This window comes from Agelaius tricolor, unplaced genomic scaffold, assembly GCF_023055355.1.
Source record: "Agelaius tricolor isolate 1412-34295 unplaced genomic scaffold, bAgeTri1.0.p SCAF_30, whole genome shotgun sequence".
Lineage (NCBI taxonomy): Eukaryota > Metazoa > Chordata > Aves > Passeriformes > Icteridae > Agelaius > Agelaius tricolor.
The window spans coordinates 3,883,799-3,902,200 of NW_027269290.1; the positions used below are offsets into that span (position 1 = coordinate 3,883,799).

Here is an 18,402-nt window from a genome sequence, read left to right on the forward strand (position 1 = left end):
ACTACTGCTGTGGAAAGAGATGGGCTTCTTTTCTTCATGTTAAAAGCACAAATTTTAAAAAACCCAAACCCTTGCAGCCTCCCAGGTTGATCAGCATGCAGACCATGCAGAGGGGTAACATGAACTGTGGGGCTTTCCAAGCACATCAGATGAGAATGGCTCAGAATGCTGCTCGTATCCCAGGAATCCCACGCCACAATGGACCTCAGTACTCCATGATGCAACCTCACCTTCAAAGACAAGTATATCCTGTGTACATGCTTCATTGTGCCATTGTGCCAGCCTTTCATTCCAGTAGATGGTACCTCCAGCTGTAAATGTGTTTTTCTGTCCCCCTGGAGCTCACAGCTACACTCATTTATAAAATGAGTTCTTCTTTTCCATGTTGCTTTACTTTGCTGTGACAGTTTTGCTGAACGTAAGGAAATTCAAACCTTAGGGGTGGAAAGGAAATGAAATGAAATGTTTGTGTTGCACTTTAGTTCTGGGAAGTAAAACATTTCCTTTTGCATTTTTCAGTGGCATTCAGCTGAAAAGAACATTCAGAGGTTTATTAGAGAATAGTGAAGAGTGGTGAAGTTCAAAGTGATGTAGTTGAGGGGTTTTGATTAAATCAGCTGCTGAAGTGGTTTTAAATTCACACCTGAAGCATTGATGCAGAGCTCTGCATGCCATTAAGAATAAAAATCCTTGACAATGCATGTTAATGTGACTGAAATACCAAAAGTGACTTTATATTACTTGAAACAGTTAAAGAAAAAATTAGACATGTGAACCTCTGAAGCTATCTTTGGAGGAAGTAATTAAAAAAAAAAATATTATGTATGAAATAACTTGGTGCTGTCTGTTTAAAATGGAGCCACATCAAGTATTTTTCCCTTCCCAAGTGAGGAAGAGGAGCAGTTGCTCTGTGCTGGCTGTGCTTGGGTTCAGGTCTGGCTGAGGGCAGTGGGAGCTGCCACGGCCCCGTGCCCAGCGTGGTGTCTGTGTCTCCCCAGCACTCCAACCCCGGCCATGCCGGGCCCTTCCCGGTGGTCTCAGTGCACAACACCACCATCAACCCCACCAGCCCCACCACGGCCACCATGGCCAGCGCCAACCGCGGCCCCACCAGCCCGTCCGTGTCGGCCATCGAGCTCATCCCGTCCGTCACCAACCCGGAGAACCTGCCCTCCCTGCCAGACATCCCCCCCATCCAGGTCAGTGCTGCTTTTGTGCTCAGGTGCCAGGATTTGGTCATGGAATGGTGTAAAGTTGTAGGATTCAAACTCATTTAATACTGCAAAAAGTTCTCCATCACCAACCTGGAGACCCTGCCCTCCCTGCAGGACATCCCCCCCATCCAGGTCAGTGCTGCTTTTGTGCTTAGGTGCCAGGATTTGGCTATGGAATGGTGTAAAGTTGTAGGATTCAAACTCATTTCACCTTTAAAATATTGTGAAAAGTTCTCAGTCACCAGCTCTGAGACCCTGCCCTCCCTGCAGGACATCCCCCCCATCCAGGTCAGTGCTGCTCCTGCTGCTCTGCTTCTGTGCCTAGGTGCCAGGATTTGACTATGGAATGGTGTAAAGTTGTAGGATTCAAACTCATTTAATCTCTAAAATACTGCAAAAAGTTCTCCATCACCAACCTGGAGAACCTGCCCTCCCTGCAGGACTTCCCACCCATCCAGGTCAGTGCTGCTCCTCCTGCTCTGCTTCTGTGCTTAGGTGCCAGGATTTGGCTATGGAATGGTGTAAAGTTGTAGAATTCAAACTCATTTCACCTCTAAAATATTGTAAAAAGTTCTCAGTCACCAGCTCTGAGACCCTGCCCTCCCTGCAGGACATCCCCCCCATCCAGGTCAGTGCTGCTCCTGCTGCTCTGCTTTTGTGCTTAGGTGCCAGGATTTGGCTATGGAATGATGGAATTAGCATTTAAATTTGGCCAATAGTAGTTGGCCATGGAATGGTGTAATTAGAATTTAAAGTTGTACAATTCAAACTCATTTCACCTCTAAAATATTGTAAAAAGTTCTCCATCACCAGCTCTGAGACCCTGCCCTCCCTGCAGGACATCCCCCCCATCCAGGTTAGTGCTGCTCCTCCTGCTCTGCTTCTGTGCTTAGGTGCCAGGATTTGGCTATGGAATGGTGTAAAGTTGTAGGATTCAAACTCATTTCACCTCTAAAATATTGTAAAAAGTTCTCAGTCACCAACCCAGAGAACCTGCCCTGCCTGCAGGACATCCCCCCCATCCAGGTCAGTGCTGCTCCTGCTGCTCTGCTTCTGTGCTTAGGTGCCAGGATTTGGCTGTGGAATGGTGTGAAGTTGTAGGATTCAAACTCATTTTACGTCTAAAATGTTGTAAAAAGGTCTCAGTCACCAGCTCTGAGACCCTGCCCTCCGTGCCAGACATCCCTCCCATCCAGGTCAGTGCTGCTCCTTCTGCTCTGCTTCTGTAGTTGGCTACCAGGAATTGGCCATGGAATGATGTAATTAGCATTTAAAGCTGTAGGATTAAAATCTTCAGCTTTTTTCATAGGCATTCATGTAGGGCTGACCTGCTCCACCTAGTAACCTTTAGATTAATCAATATTTAATGTATCCTGTAATCCTGCAGTGCTGCTCCTCTCAGCTGCTCTGCTTTTGTAGGTAGGTGCCAGGACTTGGCTGTGGAATGGTGTAATTAGCATTTCAAGTTGTAGAATTCAAACTCATTTCACCTCTAAAATATTGCAAAACGTTTTTCAAGCCCTGGGAGTAAAATGGGAATTTTACTCCCTGGCATCCACAGAGTTCTGGTTGTGTGGAGAGGATGAATCAAACTCTTCAAAGAACTCAAGTTGAGCTGATGGTTGAAACCCAGATGTCATGGATCAAATGTCTCCCTTTAGACTTGTTAAGAATCAGAACCCAGCCCTGGGGTCTCACCCAGGAATATTTGGGTTTCCCTTCCTGACCTTGCCCCAGAAGGTTTCCACCTATGAGGAAGCAGAAGCCAACACCAAGAAATATTTTATGTCTATAGCACAAACCTTAGAAGGACCTGCTCCACCTGGTAACCTTTAGATTAATCAGTATTTCATGTGTCCTGTAGTAAAATTTACACTTTAATTAATCCCAAATCTGTGTTCACTTCCTTTCTTCCACCAGACCATCCTGTGGGAAGATAGAATAATGAGTGGTGATGTATTTTGAGTGCTCTGAATGGTGATTTATTCAGGGTTAAAGCTGCCTGGAGTTTCTCTTGGATGTTCCTAGAAGGAAGCACAGAGGGGACATGTCCCATTGTGGATTTTGAAGCTCATTTAGATAGGTGAAAAGCACAATTTAATGTACATGTGGAGGCAAATAAAATAAAAGTAATGTGTTTTCTCCAGGGAGGGGAGGAGGATGATGGCTTCATCCTGAGAGCAGGACCTTGGCATTGAAATGCCCCTGTAAAACCCAGGAGATTTGGTCACCATACAGGAAACAAAATAAATTTCATCCAAGATGCTCTGCTGGAATATCAGCTGCAACTTTGCAGCTCTTAAATGTGCAGGGCCAGTGTGTTCAGTGTTCTCAGGAGGCTGCAGGTCATTTTTAATGTGAGAATGGTGGAGAAGGAGGAATCCCATCTCAGTGGGAGCAGCCTGCAGTGCTGAGTGAGGCTTTAGAACAAAGCATTACCATGCAGCTTCCAGGTGCACTGAAAATGCAGAATTCTGCTGAGATACTTTTCTTTTTGTACCTGTTCCTGTAATAGCTGTTATGGATTTTAGTTGGGTTTAGTGGATAGGAGGTGTTAGTCCTTCAGGCTGCTGGCACAGTCATTAAAACCCACTTGGAATGCAGTGTTTCAAACACATTATTGCATTTAACACATTTAAGCTTTAACATTAAGTAACACATTAAGTTACAGCATCAGGGTCCCTGTTTCCTTAGGTTTAACAAGTACTAAAATCTGTTTGAAAAGTGAGTGGGAGATTTCCCATCATGTTAAAGAAAGACAAGATTATGGCCTCCCTTAATATCTTAATTATGGAATAACTCCTGCAGCCTCAGAAATCTGGTATTTCATGACTAACACAGCACCATGTGTGTGACTGACACACTGAGCAGCTGGGAACCAGAAAGTTTGCAGTGACCCTGTGTAAGTGCAGCCCAGGATCATACTGGAAAAAACCCTCAAATTTAGGAGCTTTTGAAAAATGTCATTTGGAGTTTCTGATTTGAAAGCCTGATTTCTGCATGAAACTGATAAAAATATTTGCTGGTTTCCCGAATCCTTGAAGGGAGAGGGAACAATTCCAGTAAAATTAGTGAAGACAGTTGAAAGGTGTTGTGAATGAGACCTGTCTGATTCAGGTTTTTGTTTTTCCTCCTTAGCTGGAAGATGCTGGTTCCAGTAGTTTAGATAATCTGCTAAGTAGGTACATCACAGGCAGCCACCTGCCCCCACAGCCCACCAGCACCATGAACCCCTCCCCAGGACCTTCAGCTCTGTCTCCAGGGTCATCAGGTAAATCTGATGGGTTTTTCTAGTTATTCCAGAATGTGATGGGTATTTCTGGTATTTCTATACTTAAGTTGAAAATAATTGCTTAGCATTTCCTGCTAGAAGGGAAGCAATGTTCTATTTAAAATTTGGTTTGCTCAGAAATAGATTCTTCCAGAAATTGAAATTTTGCCCTCCTTTAGAGATGTCTTTATAGTAACAAGCTACCAGCACATGGATGCAGTATTCCAGAGATATATATATGTGTGTATATATTTTTATATATGTATCTATATGTATATATTTATATATATCCATGTAGAGACACTGTCAGGGTCATTCTGAATATAACTAAGTAATGGTAGAGCTTTTCTTATGCATGTGAACAAATTAAGTCACCAGTACCTAATACTGAGAGGTAGTTAAACATTGAAAATGTCCATTTTTATAAGTAAAAAGATTATTTCAGTCAATGGGAAGAAATCCTTGCTTATGAGGGTGGTGATGCCCTGGTACAGGTGCCCAGAGCAGCTGGGGCTGCCCCTGGAGCCCTGGCAGTGCCCAAGGCCAGGCTGGACAGGGCTGGGAGCAGCCTGGGACAGTGGGAGGTGTCCCTGCCATGGCAGGGGTGGCACTGGATGGGATTTAAGGTCTCTCCAACCCAAACCACTCTGGGATTTGATGTTTCTCTTGGTTTTCTCTACAAGACCTTTAAGGTCCTGTCAATGAATGGGTGCAGCAGTGGGGCTTCCTGTGTTTCTCCAAACCTGCATGCAAACCATGCAGAGGCTGCTTTTTTGACTTTATTGGTGGCTTTCAGTGCATAAAAATTTGAGGATGTAATGGTCTGAAGGCTTTAGCACTGTTTGGATTTGGTGCAATAATTATTGGGATTCTTGTGTTGTCACTTTTAATTTAATGTGATGTGCTGGATTTGCTGTGATCACAAGACTGAGAGAACAGCTGGCTTAGGTGACTTGGTGAATTGGGAAATTCCTGCAGCATCTCTGGGGTTACTCAGCACTGGTCACTGAATGTAAACTTGGGCCAAATCACCTTCTGTGCTGCTTCTCTGCAGGTTTATCCAACTCCCACACTCCTGTGAGGCCCCCCAGCACCTCCAGCACAGGCAGCAGAGGAAGGTGAGTGTCACATGGAAAATGTCAGGCATGAATAATTCCAAAAAAGAATTGGCAATTGGCAAATTGTGCTTTGTCATAACTATGACTGAGGAATGGAAGAATGCTTACATGAAGATTTATATTTTAATTTTTTTTTCCCTGCACTGTGATTCTCCTGTGTCTTGTAAACTGTTGTAAATGTGCTGACACCTTTTGCCTTTCTTTTGGGAAACAGTTACCTGAATTTCTTTTCCCCTGTTGATTTATCCTCTTATTTATCTCCTGATGTGCTGATGTCTCTGCAGCTGTGGCTCCTCGGGCAGGACTGCAGACAAAACTGGCATTGGCTTCAAGGCTGACCAGGTGAAAGTAAAGCAAGAGCCAGGCACAGAGGAAGAGATCTGCAGCTTCTCAGGAACAGTAAAGCAGGAAAAAACAGAGGATGGCAGAAGGAGTGCTTGCATGGTAAAGTTAGTTTATGCTCAGTGTTTTCCTGGCAGCATTTAAGAATTTAGAAAGGGGAAAAAAAAAAAGGTATTTTTACTCTGAAGCTTCATTCTAAGAGGTATTTTCTCTCTGGTAATGCTCTGCCAGGCACAGAGTGGTCTGTAATGTAAATTTTATCTTTAATGATTGAAATGAAGTGTAATACAGTGTATTTGCTGCTTTTAATCCCTAATTATTAGAAGCTGTCAGTCACCCTTTGATAGCGGACATTCCCACATAGGTAATTGCAGTCAGGAAACCTCCAGTCAGTCAAAAGTTCTTAAACCAAAGTATAAATCAAATAATTAGCAAATGAATATTTGTCAGTGTTTCCCAGCTATGCTTGATTGAACAGGATTGTGTACAGGGAGCAGAGTGGTGGAGTTGAGGATTTTTCCTAATGACAATCAAGTTGTCTGTCATTAACAGCTCTTAATGACTTAGTGTGTTTGGCTTGTTAGAGCATTTCTCTTGTTAGATATCAGAAGAAATGAGAGTGTTCTACAAAGAAAGGACATGTGAAAAAGCAGTTTTCAATACTGTGTGCAAATCAGCTCTTCCTCATGGATTTTGGGATGTGAGCATGGTGCCTTTGAATGGTGGGAGGATTTTGAATATCCTACAACAAAATCAACTCTGATTTCCCATGCGCCGCTCTCATTCCAGCTCAGCAGCCCCGAGAGCAGCCTGACACCACCACTATCCACTAACCTACACCTGGAGAGTGAACTGGAAGCTTTGGGAAGCCTGGAGAACCACGTGAAGACAGAGCCAGCAGATCTGAGCGAGAGCTGCAAGCAGTCTGGGCACGGCCTGGTGAACGGGAAATCGCCCGTGCGCAGCCTCATGCACCGCTCGGCCCGCGTGGCAGGGGAGGGAAACAACAAGGACGACGACCCCAACGAGGACTGGTGTGCTGTGTGCCAGAATGGGGGGGACCTGCTGTGCTGTGAGAAGTGCCCCAAGGTGTTCCACCTCACCTGCCACGTCCCCACACTGCTCAGCTTCCCCAGGTACCCCCGGCAGCATCGCGGGCTGGGCTGAGGTTGGGCACGGAACCCAAAGTGGTGTTTCCTCCAAAATCAGCTTGTTCTGGGTGGTTTCTTATACTACAACAAGATCATATTCTTATACTACAACAATATGATATTGCCAAGGCCTTGCCTGAGTTATTTATGTGTAGCTGATTGTCAGGACCCAGCACATCCCTCTGGCTGTCCTGAGCAGCCAAGACCCCTGCCAGGGGGCTCAGAGACCCTGGCACAGAGCCCAAAATGCCCCTGTGGGTTTGATTATGGCAAGTTACCAACCTTAGATGAAGATCTGCAAGCCATGACAAATTAAGTAGAATGATAGTGAATTTATCACAAGGTGAAAAAGTAGATTTTGGGGTTTTTAGAATGGGGATTCAGGGTGAGCAAGATGGAGGGATCTGGGCATGTCCAGCCTTTCTCCTTCTTCTTCTTGGTCTCCATCTTCTGCTGTGATGGTGGCACTTTTAGATTGGTTTAGAGTAGAAGCTCACTGTCTAACACAGGTGATAGGTATTGGAAAGTAATTGTAAACATTGTACAGGTAGTTTTTAGAATAAAAAGATAATACTGCCCTGGGGGCAGGCAGAGTGCCTGGACTGTTGTGCTGAGTGGACCTCAGCTGGACAGGAGAAAGAATTTTATAGATAAGAAACAATAAACAACCTTGAGAGTGAGAAATGAAGAGCTCTGACTCTTTCTTCAAGTGCCAGGTTGGGTTTTCCAACTTTTCTTGAGGTCACTCTGTTACCATATAAACTCTGATCAGTGTTTATATGGTAACAGAATCCTGCTCTGTTTATCTGTTTCTGTAAACTCTCACATGCGATTCTGTTGTGGAAAGTTCATTTTAAGGCAAGGTGAGAAGGGTGTTCTATAAAGTTAATACTTTATAAAGTATTAAAGCATCATATGAGGGCAGGAAAAATGGCCTTGACTGGCAGAATTATTGTGAGCATTAAGGGTCAATCCTTGGCTTTGGGTATCCAAGTCTTTACTGCAGTAGAATGTGAATCTTTGAGAGTGAGTAAAAACTATTTGTAGTCATCACTGATGAGAATTTATCCCTGGAATAATTGTGTTTTTCTCTTTAGTGGAGAGTGGATATGTACATTCTGCAGAGACCTGAGCAAACCTGAAGTGGAATATGATTGTGACAATTCCCAGCACAGCAAGAAGGGCAAGACAGCACAAGGCCTGAGTCCTGTGGACCAAAGGGTGGGTGTCAAACCTGCAGGAATCTGCTTCCCAGGAAAAAGCTTTCTCACATCAGCTCCCCCTCACTGCCTGGAGGTGGTTTTGCTTTGGCTGAAGCAAATTAAATGTAGTTATGGCTTTGCAAAACAATCCAAATGAGATTTTTCCTGCTGTGGCCACATCTCCAGGTGTTGGTGACCATGGGAGTGCCCCGTGCCTTGGGACTGTAATCACTGAGGAGCTAAAATTCTGCATTAACACAAATTCTGTATTTAAAGGCATCATTTAACATGCAATTGATTAAAAGTTCTTTGCATTTAGCAGTGGTGTCACCTTCATAAAATATTTCTGGGAGCTTGGTGTGTTGAAGTGCATTCTGTGAGAGGTGCTGAGAGTGTTCAGGTGCATTCTTGGGGAATTTTAATGATCTTGACAATCAGAATTATTTTTAGCTTTATCAATCAGCCTCTGTGTAGTGTTAGGAGTACTATCAAATCAAATTCCTCTAAAGGAATTACAAGCGAAGCAAGGAAAATATTTCAACAGGGAATTTATAGAAACACTCTGCCTCTGCTTTCAGATTGTTCAATTTTGTCTTGTGGGGAAAAGTCTGCAGCTCAGTCCTTTCCTGTTACATGTGCTTGTGATTGGACAAAAGCAGTAAAAGTGGTTGTAGTGGGTATTTGCTTTTTTAATTTGCAGTATATTAGCATGTCTCTCCATGCTTGACCTCAGCCCTAAGCTTTTGGTTAGGAGGGAGAAAACAAAGAGGAAATTGGTGAACAGTAAATGGGGTTCTGCCTCTCAACTCTGCCCTCCTGAGGACTTTACCTTTTCTAATTAAGTTGAGGGGGCTGCATTTAAATTTTCTCCTACTATGCTGTTAAACTAGAAGCCTATTTAAAGTATGGATGTATGAATTTCTGGGCTAGGGATAAATTAAGAATATTAATCTGACCCTGTTTGTTTCTTTCTAAGAAATGTGAACGCCTCCTGCTTTACCTGTACTGCCACGAGCTGAGCATTGAGTTCCAAGAGCCAGTCCCAGCCTCGGTGAGTGTCCTGAAAATACCTGGGGATTTCTGAGGGGTGCAACAGAACAGCCCTGAGAGCCTGGAGCTGAGCTTGGGAAGGAGCTGACTGCTTCCACCAGCATCAGCCTGAAAGTTCTGGCAGTCATCCAGCATTTCATGGGGCTGAGAGGGAGAGCAGCTGATTCTGGAGCTGCTCCAGGCAGATGCTTCACTCCCAGGCTCAAACCCAGATATTTAAAAATACTTCCAATTAGCAGTTATTGAATTGGAACAAGATGTCTCAGGCTACCCATGAAACTCAAAATGCTTTAGGAGGGCTTTCTGGACAAACTTGTGAATGAGAGGAGGGAATAAACTGCTTTAACTCTCGTGTTTTCATCTGTAAAAGGAGTAAGTAATGAAAAGCTTTGTGGTGCTGTGAGAGACACTGAAGGTTAGAAAGAATCCCAGAGTGGTTTGGGTTGGAAGGAGCTTGAAGTTCATCCAGTGCCACCCCTGCCATGGCAGGGACACCTTCCACTGTCCCAGGTTGCTCCAAGCCCTGTCCAGCCTGGCCTTGGGCACTGCCAGGGATGCAGGGGCAGCCCCAGCTGCTCTGGGCACCTGTGCCAGGCCTGCCCACCCTGCCAGGGAAGGATTTCTGCCCAATATCCAATCTAAATCTACCCCCTTTCAATTTAAAACCAATCCCCCTTGTCCTGTCACTCCATACTTTTATAAAGAACTTTTTAAAGTTCCATTTGAGGAAAGAAAATCAGGAAATTGTTCTGCTTTGCTGAATGTGCCTGAAATAAGGGATTGACACCTCCAGTGTGGAAATTCAGCTGTGAACTCTGTAGCCATTCAGTGCTAAATCACTGTTGGTTTTTTACAGATACCAAACTACTACAAAATCATAAAGAAACCCATGGATTTATCCACGGTGAAGAAGAAACTGCAGAAGAAACATTCCCAACACTACCAGACCCCCGAGGACTTCGTGGCCGACGTCCGGCTGATCTTCAAGAACTGTGAAAGGTTTAATGAAGTATGTTAACTTCCAATCTCAGCACCATCTGTCCTTGAAATGGAGATTTATTTCAACCTGGTTGTGCAGCTTCTCCCCTGAAAAGCTCTGCTTCCAGCTGTAACTTCTGCTTCTGGAGCAGATGCTGAATCAGACAGTTAAAAAGCCAACCAAACTCAAGGCAATTGCAGAATAACTTCACGTTTTTAATTAAATTGGGAGAGCAGAGGGAACTATTCAAATGCATTCAGTGGTCTCTGTGAATGAGGAGCAGGGTGACCTGGTTACTGTGCATCAGATTGATTGTAGAAGTGCTTAGGAAGTGCCATAAACACAATCAGAGTCCTTAAAAGTGTCTCAAGCTGCCCAGGTAATTGGTTTACACTCGTGGAACAGTGTGGAATCTGTTGAGAAACTTCCTCTACTGAGGAGAAATCTGCCTTTCTGAAGTTATTCTGGTTTTAGTACCTCACATAAATGAATTCCACAAAGCTTTGTGGCCCTTATGGCTTTTATTGACCTTTCTGCTTGAACCCCTTGGTAGTTGGGCTCTCACAAAAATCAGTTTTCAGTGACTAATTTGGGTATGGGGTCATAGTTTTTACTAATTTTGCAATGATCCCATCTGATAATGAAATATCTCTTACACCTGAAATGTGACTTGGGGAGATAAATGAACTGAATGTTACTGCTAGTTGAGCAATGGAAAAAATAATCTGAATATATTTTAAAAAAAAGGTGATATTGATCTGAAACTGAGTAGGAGCTAAGGGGGTTCCTAATCTTTGAGATGCTTTAAAGCAAGAATGACAAAAGGCATCACAAGGAATGGCTTTCTTCTGACCTTAAAATGCAGAAAGCAGCCAGTACTTCTCATTTCTCTGCAAAATGTAACCTGGACTTGCAGTGTTTGGGCTGCATTTCTGGCCCTGTGCAGAAGGAAACTGAAGGAACTGCACAAAGCTGCAATTAAAACCTCCCTAGGAAAAATCAGGGTCAATGATGTGATGCTGGAACTGCTCACAAACATTTGGGATTTTGACAGCCCTGACTCCTTTATGTCCCTGCATTAGAGGAGGTTCATGAGGTAATTTAATTATGTGAACTTCTCAATCAGGGGAATTAATGAAGCATCCACTCTAGAGGAAAACATGCTGCAGCTCTTAGAGACCAGAGTACAACAAGGGAGGAAGGACTGAGGGAATGTGGTGATTTTTTTCTTATTTTAAAAAGAAAAAAAATAAAAAAATAAAAAGTGTTTCAGTTTGCCTGGCTCATGGCAAAAGTTGAGTCACTCTGACCTCTCACAGCAGCATCATGTCAGGTGCCTCTAAGCAGAAATCCCAGTGGGGCAATCCCCAGGAAATCTCCTGGAGCTCCTCTGTCCAAAGGAGAATTCCCCACAGTCATGTCCAGGCAACTCCAGTTTATTGTGAGGAAAGCAGTCATGAGTAGAAAATGGCTGGGAGCCACTTGTACAAAAGTTGTGTGTTCTGTTGAAGGTTTATTTAGCTCCTAAGATTGTTTTAAACCTGCTGCCTAAGTTTGGGAACTAAAGCTAACAAACCATAACAAACTGTGTTGTTGTTATGGCTGACTTTAGTCATCCAATCCTGTGCAATCTCGTAACTTTAGAAAGGATTATAATTTCATTTTTTTTGACTCTGGTATCCTTTTTAGATGATGAAAGTTGTTCAAGTTTATGCAGAAACACAAGAGATTAATTTGAAGGTAAGCGTTTCAGACCATGCACACTTGGTGAAGGGATGTGCATTTCCAACAGGTGAATATTCCTGTCTTCTTTCATCCACAGGCTGATTCAGAAGTAGCACAGGCAGGGAAGGCAGTTGCATTGTACTTTGAAGATAAACTTACAGAGATCTACTCAGACAGGACCTTCCAGCCTTTGCCTGAATTTGAGCAGGAAGAGGATGATGGTGAAATAACTGAGGACTCCGATGAAGATTTTATACAACCACGTAGAAAACGCCTAAAATCAGATGAGAGACCAGTGCATATAAAGTAATCTAATGATATGGACCTAAAATTTATTGTAAAAACTGTTATTTAAGTGTTCCTGGAATATTATCATGCCTACAGTGGCCATCTTGCAGAAGCTGATAGCTTTTTAAACAGTATTAGATAACAAAAAACACTTGTACAGAAAAACATTCGCATCAAAAGGGGAAAAAACCTGTATTGTAAATTTTTGGTGGTTTGTATTTTTTTTTTTTCCTTGATTACTTGCTATATTCTTTCTTTTCCTGATGGAGGGGACACACTCACGCTGGTCTCACAGCCAGAGGTGGAGGAATGTTGAAGAGAAGCAGATTTGATAGGAGATGTTCCATGTACAGATAAGACTGTAGTGACACAACCTGCAGGACTGGACCCACTCAGTGACTGTGTCTTGCATTCCACTGCAGTGCAAACTGTGAGCAGAGCTCCTGAAATCCCCTCTGTGTCCACTCAAGTGTGTGTTGGTCGTTGCTTTGATCATCTCATTGAAGCAGGACTGTGAATAACTGATCTCCTGTGTCCATCCAACTGTTGACATTTTGCTTTCTTTACTCCATTTCATGTATAGCAAAAGGAAGAAGAAAGAAAAATCATTAAACTGTTCTGAATGGGCGAGTGCAGGAATGGGAGGCAGATGAAAGGCTAAGCTGGTGGCTCCAACCCCTCTCAGTAGGACAGGGTGTATTTATTTAACTCCTGTGCCCAGAACATTTTAATGGCATCCATGGCAGAAGTCTCAGCGTTGTCATCTGTCCCTGACCCCCTGACGAGGCAGAATGTTCTCTCCAGTGTTCATTCTCTGCTTTTCTGTACTTAAAATATAGACTGAAGAGGTAATAACTGGTTGGGGTGTTTTTCCAGTCTTCCTAAATATCAGTTTCTAATAGACCACTCGGCAAACAATAACCTATTAACTACCAAATGTGTAAAATTTCCTGTATTCACTTTGTCTTATTTGTAAATAGTGAATTGAGATTTCTTGCAGGTCAGCAACATTTGCTGAACTGTTTTTAAGCTAATATGTATTCTTATTGATTGTTCCTATCAAGAGAAGATTTGTAATATATGCTATTTCTAACATTGCATTCATTTTGAGGTTCTGTCTTATTTTTCTTAGAGTACTTCTCAGAACTTTCTTCAGAAGCAGCTTGTGAGGGAAATGTGCAGGAAGATTGGAATCAGTCTGAGTTTGGGTTGCCTGTCCATCCATTGAACAAAGCACTTGCACAGGGTTTGGCCTTGAGTGGTTTTTGGTCAAAGAGTGAGAACAGAACAATTTCCCAATTCCTCAGTAACCCCTGGGGCACCTCTGCAGTGCCTTCCCTTGCACTGCCTCCATCCCAGCATTCCTGGTTAGAAATCATGGAATCACAAGGAGTTACAGCTCCAGAAGTTGTTTTCTTTACTGACACAAGTCAGTGATAGAAATAAATACAATTTCTGGCCTTCATATTGATCTTGTTAAAGGAAGTTGAAGAATTCATGGAAGCAATGAGCTCAAGATGGCAGACTCTGAGTTTGCCATGGTTTGTGTGGATCCAGCAATTCTGTGGGAGATCCCTGGGGTTTGGTGTGCTCAGCACAGCAATTCCTGTGACATTGCCCATGCTTTACCATCATGGTAAAGAGAAATAATTTAGCACAATATCAAATTGAGAAATGCTCTCAGCAGTTCTTATGCAAATCACTGCAGATTTGGTTTCTTTTATAAGAACCAGGTCTGTGTACCTTGGGATTCTCCCTCTTGCAATAAATGAGGGGACTGAAGATGTTTTTAACTTCCAGCTCACTTCTTCACTCAAATGTTACACTTCAAACTCAAACTGGTTGGTTTTTTTTTAATTTCTTAGACATGAACAGTACTGTTTTGAGTTTATTTTTTACCAGTTTGTATGTGAAAGGAAAAGGAATTCCACTTCAACATGTTCAATTGACAAAGAGCAACAACTTTGCCTGTGGAAAAGCTGATGTGTGAATAGGACACTGGTAGTGACAAGGGATCATTTCATGGCTCTGTGTATTGCCTATTTATGCATTTCTAGTTTCTCAGCTTCATTTTGCAAAAGGAATATTATTAAAATTATCATGAAAATAAGATTCTGTGAACTCTCTTCACTCGGGCCTCCTGTCTTTGTGGCACTTTGGTACCTTCAGGCCTCACCTTTTGAGCTCTTCCCTGGGCAGCAGCTGGGGATTGGATCCTGCAGAGACCCTGAGCCAGAACGTGGGATGGGGATGGGGGATCCCAGATGGAGTCGGGGGATCCCAGCAGAGCTCAGGGGATCCCAGATGGAGTCAGGGGATCCCAGCAGAGCTCAGGGGATCCCAGGTGCAGCCCATGGGATCCCAGAGCTCAGGGGATCCCAGCATAGCACAGGGGGATCCCAGATGGAGCCCAGGGCGTCCCAGCATAGCACAGGGGGATCCCAGATGGAGCCCAGGGCATCCCAGCATAGCACAGGGGGATCCCAGATGGAGCCCAGGGCATCCCAGCATAGCACAGGGGGATCCCAAATGGAGCCCAGGGGATCCCAGGTGGAGCACAGTGGGAAGGACTCACCCCAAACCCCCCAGAGAAGCTCGTGTCCCCCAGCTGCTGCAGGACCAGGACCCTCTGCTCCCCACCCAGAGCCCAGAGCAGTTCCAGAGTTTTGGGACAGCCTTTCCTTTGAGGGGGCCTCTCCAACCCTTCACTGCAGGTGGAGAACTTGGCCAGCTCGTGCTCAGCATCTTGTGCACACCAGGAGTGCAGCTGAGCTGGACCTTGCTGAGCCTGAGCTCTTCCCTTGCACAGACCCCAGTGAGCCTCCAGAACTGCTCCTCCCACCCATCCCCAGTGCTCAGTAGGATTATGTGGAATTTTGAATGTGTGCAAGAAATCTCAAGTGTTTCCTTCAAACAAGGAAACAAAACATTCTCTCCTTCTTCCCCTTCATTTTTCAACTCCCAAAGCAGCAATTCAGTGATTGTTTTGAAAGCAGCCAAGTTCTGTTTGAAAGGGTAGATAAACTCTGCTAATCCCTTCCCTGATCCTGTAGTCTGGGTGTTCATCACAGAACTGGGAAGGGTTTGCTCAGTGGAAACAATTTTTGGTGTAACTCATTACTGGGTTTGTATTAATGAGCCCCATTAATTCTCTGGGCATCTTCTCCGTGCCAGCTGCTGGGTGTGCAATGTGGCAGTGGCTTTACCTGGGGAATCAGGGCACAGATTCCAGCAGGAAATCTGTAAAATTGGGGTGGCAAGAGGAATCTGGCAACTCTGGTGCAACTCTGCTCTCATTTCAAATACTCCCAAAAATTTCTGTCTTCATTTTGGCTGAGAATTTTTGTTGTCACTCAAGTTTTCAATTAATCCAAAGAAGGAAAAGGCAATTTGAAATGAGAGTGCAAAGGGCCCAGTGTGAGCAGCTGTCCTGCCATGGATTCCTGGTGCTGAGAGGGAGTTCAACAGCTAAATGGGCTCAGGGTGTTATTTTGCTGTGCCCTGGAATGAAGTGGCCCAAAGCACAATAAGGCAGAGCTGTTATTCAAAAGAAGGGGATTTCCCCACCTGCTGCAAACAGAAATGCTCAGCTCAGGGTGGAGAGGTTGTTCCTCAATGGGGGATGTCACTGTGACACTTCACTGTGACACTCTTCATGCTGGATCAAACATTCCAAGTGACTGGAAAAGTCCCTAAAATGAGCCCAGATTTCTGGTTTATCACCTGGTTTTGGCTGACCTGGAAAAGTTTAGGTTATTGCAACAGTATTTTGAATCTGTTTGTGTGGTGTACTGGGAATTGGCTTTTCCCAGCTGGCTTTTCCTTGTTTTTCTCACTCTCTTCCTCAGAAAAAAGCAATAAAACTGCTTTGTCATTTGCCTGTCAGCATGACAGGAATCCTTTCCTTAGGATAACGATTTTATAGGGAAGTTTGTATGCAAATTACAAAGCCTAGCTTTTAAAAACAAAGTCTGCAGCAGTTCCTGACAATATAGAGTGTGGCATTTTATTTTAAAAAGTTGGGGAGAGTTCCATATTTTTTTAAGAAGTAGCTGTTTGAGCAAATAATGGAGGTACTTTTTTAAAATAAAAATGTAAATGCCACAGTTTACACAGATGGCACATATGGATTGTATCTTTGGGTATGGTGATTTATTTTGTCTTCTCAAAGTGTGTGTGCAGTAACTCTTCCATCTACTTCCACCTGGCTTATGGGGATCCTTTTTTTCTGTGCTTTCTGATGCATCAGGATTGAAACAGCTTTCCAAAATTGCAGTCAATTTGGGAACCTTTATTATAAGTGGACTGTGAGATGTATGAAATGCAGTTTGGGCCTTTTCTGTTGGGTGAAATCACAGCTGGAGGCTGCTGGCTTTAGAATTGATGGGATTTCTACAAAGAGAGGTACTGGAATATTTTGTAAGCTGGACTTTGGCAGGATTCAGTCTGGAGTGAGCTCCCCTGTGCTCACCTGCCCTGGGGGATTTTTAGGCTCAGAACACCAGGACCCATGTAAATAATCCTATACAGATTTGTGCAGTGCAAAGCTTGTTTTACATGTAAACATTCCCCTGGAAGGGTTAAATCATGGCATTCTTTGATTCTTCAATTATTTCCTGCTTCCAGTACTGGAGCTGGCTCATTTTGCACATGATAAACTTGCCTCATCTTTTAATATGATCCTTCAAAAAAACCCAAGTGCTGTTTCTGTGCTATTGTATTATCTGAATCATCTTATTTAACTTCTTTTTTTTAAAAAAAAAAGAGTTATTGTTTCAAATTGTTCTGTTCCTGTGTTTTTTTTGCTGGTGTGTAATTAAAATCAAATTTTTCTTTCCCTGGTTATTTAATACATTAGCTGCCTGTAAATATTTCTTGTTAAGTGCTCTGGAATGTGCTGTAGAAGTTGTATTAGCTCAGTTTAAAGCATTGTTTGGAACCCATTTTGGTTGGTTATTTCTATTAAATTAGAAAAATCATTCTTTCAATTCGAGTTTCTTTCTTGCACATCATCAGATACAGATCCACACCTGGCACAACACCTGCAGTGCTGAAATAGGGTGAAATTTGGGCTGACAACACCTGCAGTGTTGAAATAGGGTGAAATTTGGGCTGCAGGAGCCCAGGTGAGCCCAGTTGAGGCTGTAATAAATGATTTGTCACATTTATCTACACCTGGGCATGAGACAACAAGGGCTGGGAGGTCTCTGGACCTTTTGCATGCACTGAAAAGCTGCACACCTGGAATTCTGCTGTGTTCCCTCCCCTGGAGCTGGTGGATGTGCCTTGAGCTGCTCCTCAGTGCTGTAAAATCCCAATTTTTGTGTGGATGTTGCTGCTGGAGCCGTGTCCTGACCTCCTGCTCAGAACCAGAGCTAGAACTGAGATTTGTAGGTCTCAGCTCAGCTCAGCTCAGCTCAGCAGCTGGAGCAGGGACTGCAGGAGCAGGAGCCAGGAATGATTGCAGCTCCTGCCAGGAGGAAGGGGACTGAGTTTGCACCTGTGAAAAACAGGATAAAGAATTGTTGTAAAGTTTAATAATGGATAAAATAAGAGACAAAAATCCAGTGTTGAATTATATCCTTTTCAGACCCCAACTGAGAGGTGTTGAAAAGTTTTTATTCTATTTTTAGTCTTCTGAACCATCAAAGAAGGTTTTTCTGTTCAAGAGAGAGGGGGAAATGTGGGAAATGGATTTGTAGAAAATTCTCCAAACCTGACAGAAGGCTCACACAGTGTGCATCTGTATGCAAACACTGAGATAAGAAATGCTGGCTTAGAAATGCCACGGAATGAGAAAGACTTTATTGAGAGAGAAATGGAGCCAGAAACAAGTTTCAAAACTTTTCTACAAATCAATTTCCAACAGCCAAAGAACACGCAGGTACATGCAGGCTGTTATCTTTATAACATCACCTGCAGATCCATGTGTTACATGCATTATTCAAACATTCTTGTGAATTTTCTGAAGTTTTGGGAACTCCTTTGTTTGACTTCTTTGCACTGCATGATGTCCTGGGTGTGCAATGTATTTTATTTCTTCTTGTCTCTCCATCCTGCTG

At 43.5% G+C, this 18,402-nt stretch overlaps 1 protein-coding gene across 5 annotated transcripts in view; it reads left to right on the forward strand.

The window, feature by feature from the left end:
- The window catches only part of TRIM33 (tripartite motif containing 33), a 49,456-nt gene extending 32,128 nt beyond the window's left edge, over window positions 1-17,328 (forward strand). The window contains exons 10-21 of one of the 5 annotated variants that reach the window (XR_011682900.1): window positions 78-242; window positions 999-1,199; window positions 4,353-4,485; window positions 5,540-5,603; window positions 5,888-6,047; window positions 6,735-7,081; window positions 8,194-8,317; window positions 9,275-9,349; window positions 10,205-10,357; window positions 12,017-12,067; window positions 12,150-14,684; window positions 14,786-17,328. Coding sequence is in view for 2 of the 5 variants with exons in the window: in XM_071450452.1 (XP_071306553.1) it covers window positions 78-242; window positions 999-1,199; window positions 4,353-4,485; window positions 5,540-5,603; window positions 5,888-6,047; window positions 6,735-7,081; window positions 8,194-8,317; window positions 9,275-9,349; window positions 10,205-10,357; window positions 12,017-12,067; window positions 12,150-12,362 (1,686 nt within the window). In the remaining 3 variants the exon portion in view is untranslated. Of the gene's footprint in view, window positions 1-77; window positions 243-998; window positions 1,200-4,352; window positions 4,486-5,539; window positions 5,604-5,887; window positions 6,048-6,734; window positions 7,082-8,193; window positions 8,318-9,274; window positions 9,350-10,204; window positions 10,358-12,016; window positions 12,068-12,149 lie in introns of all 5 variants that reach the window. The other 4 variants (XR_011682901.1, XR_011682899.1, XM_071450452.1 and 1 more) reach the window with 4 other exon arrangements.
- Window positions 17,329-18,402: the final 1,074 nt, after the last annotated feature.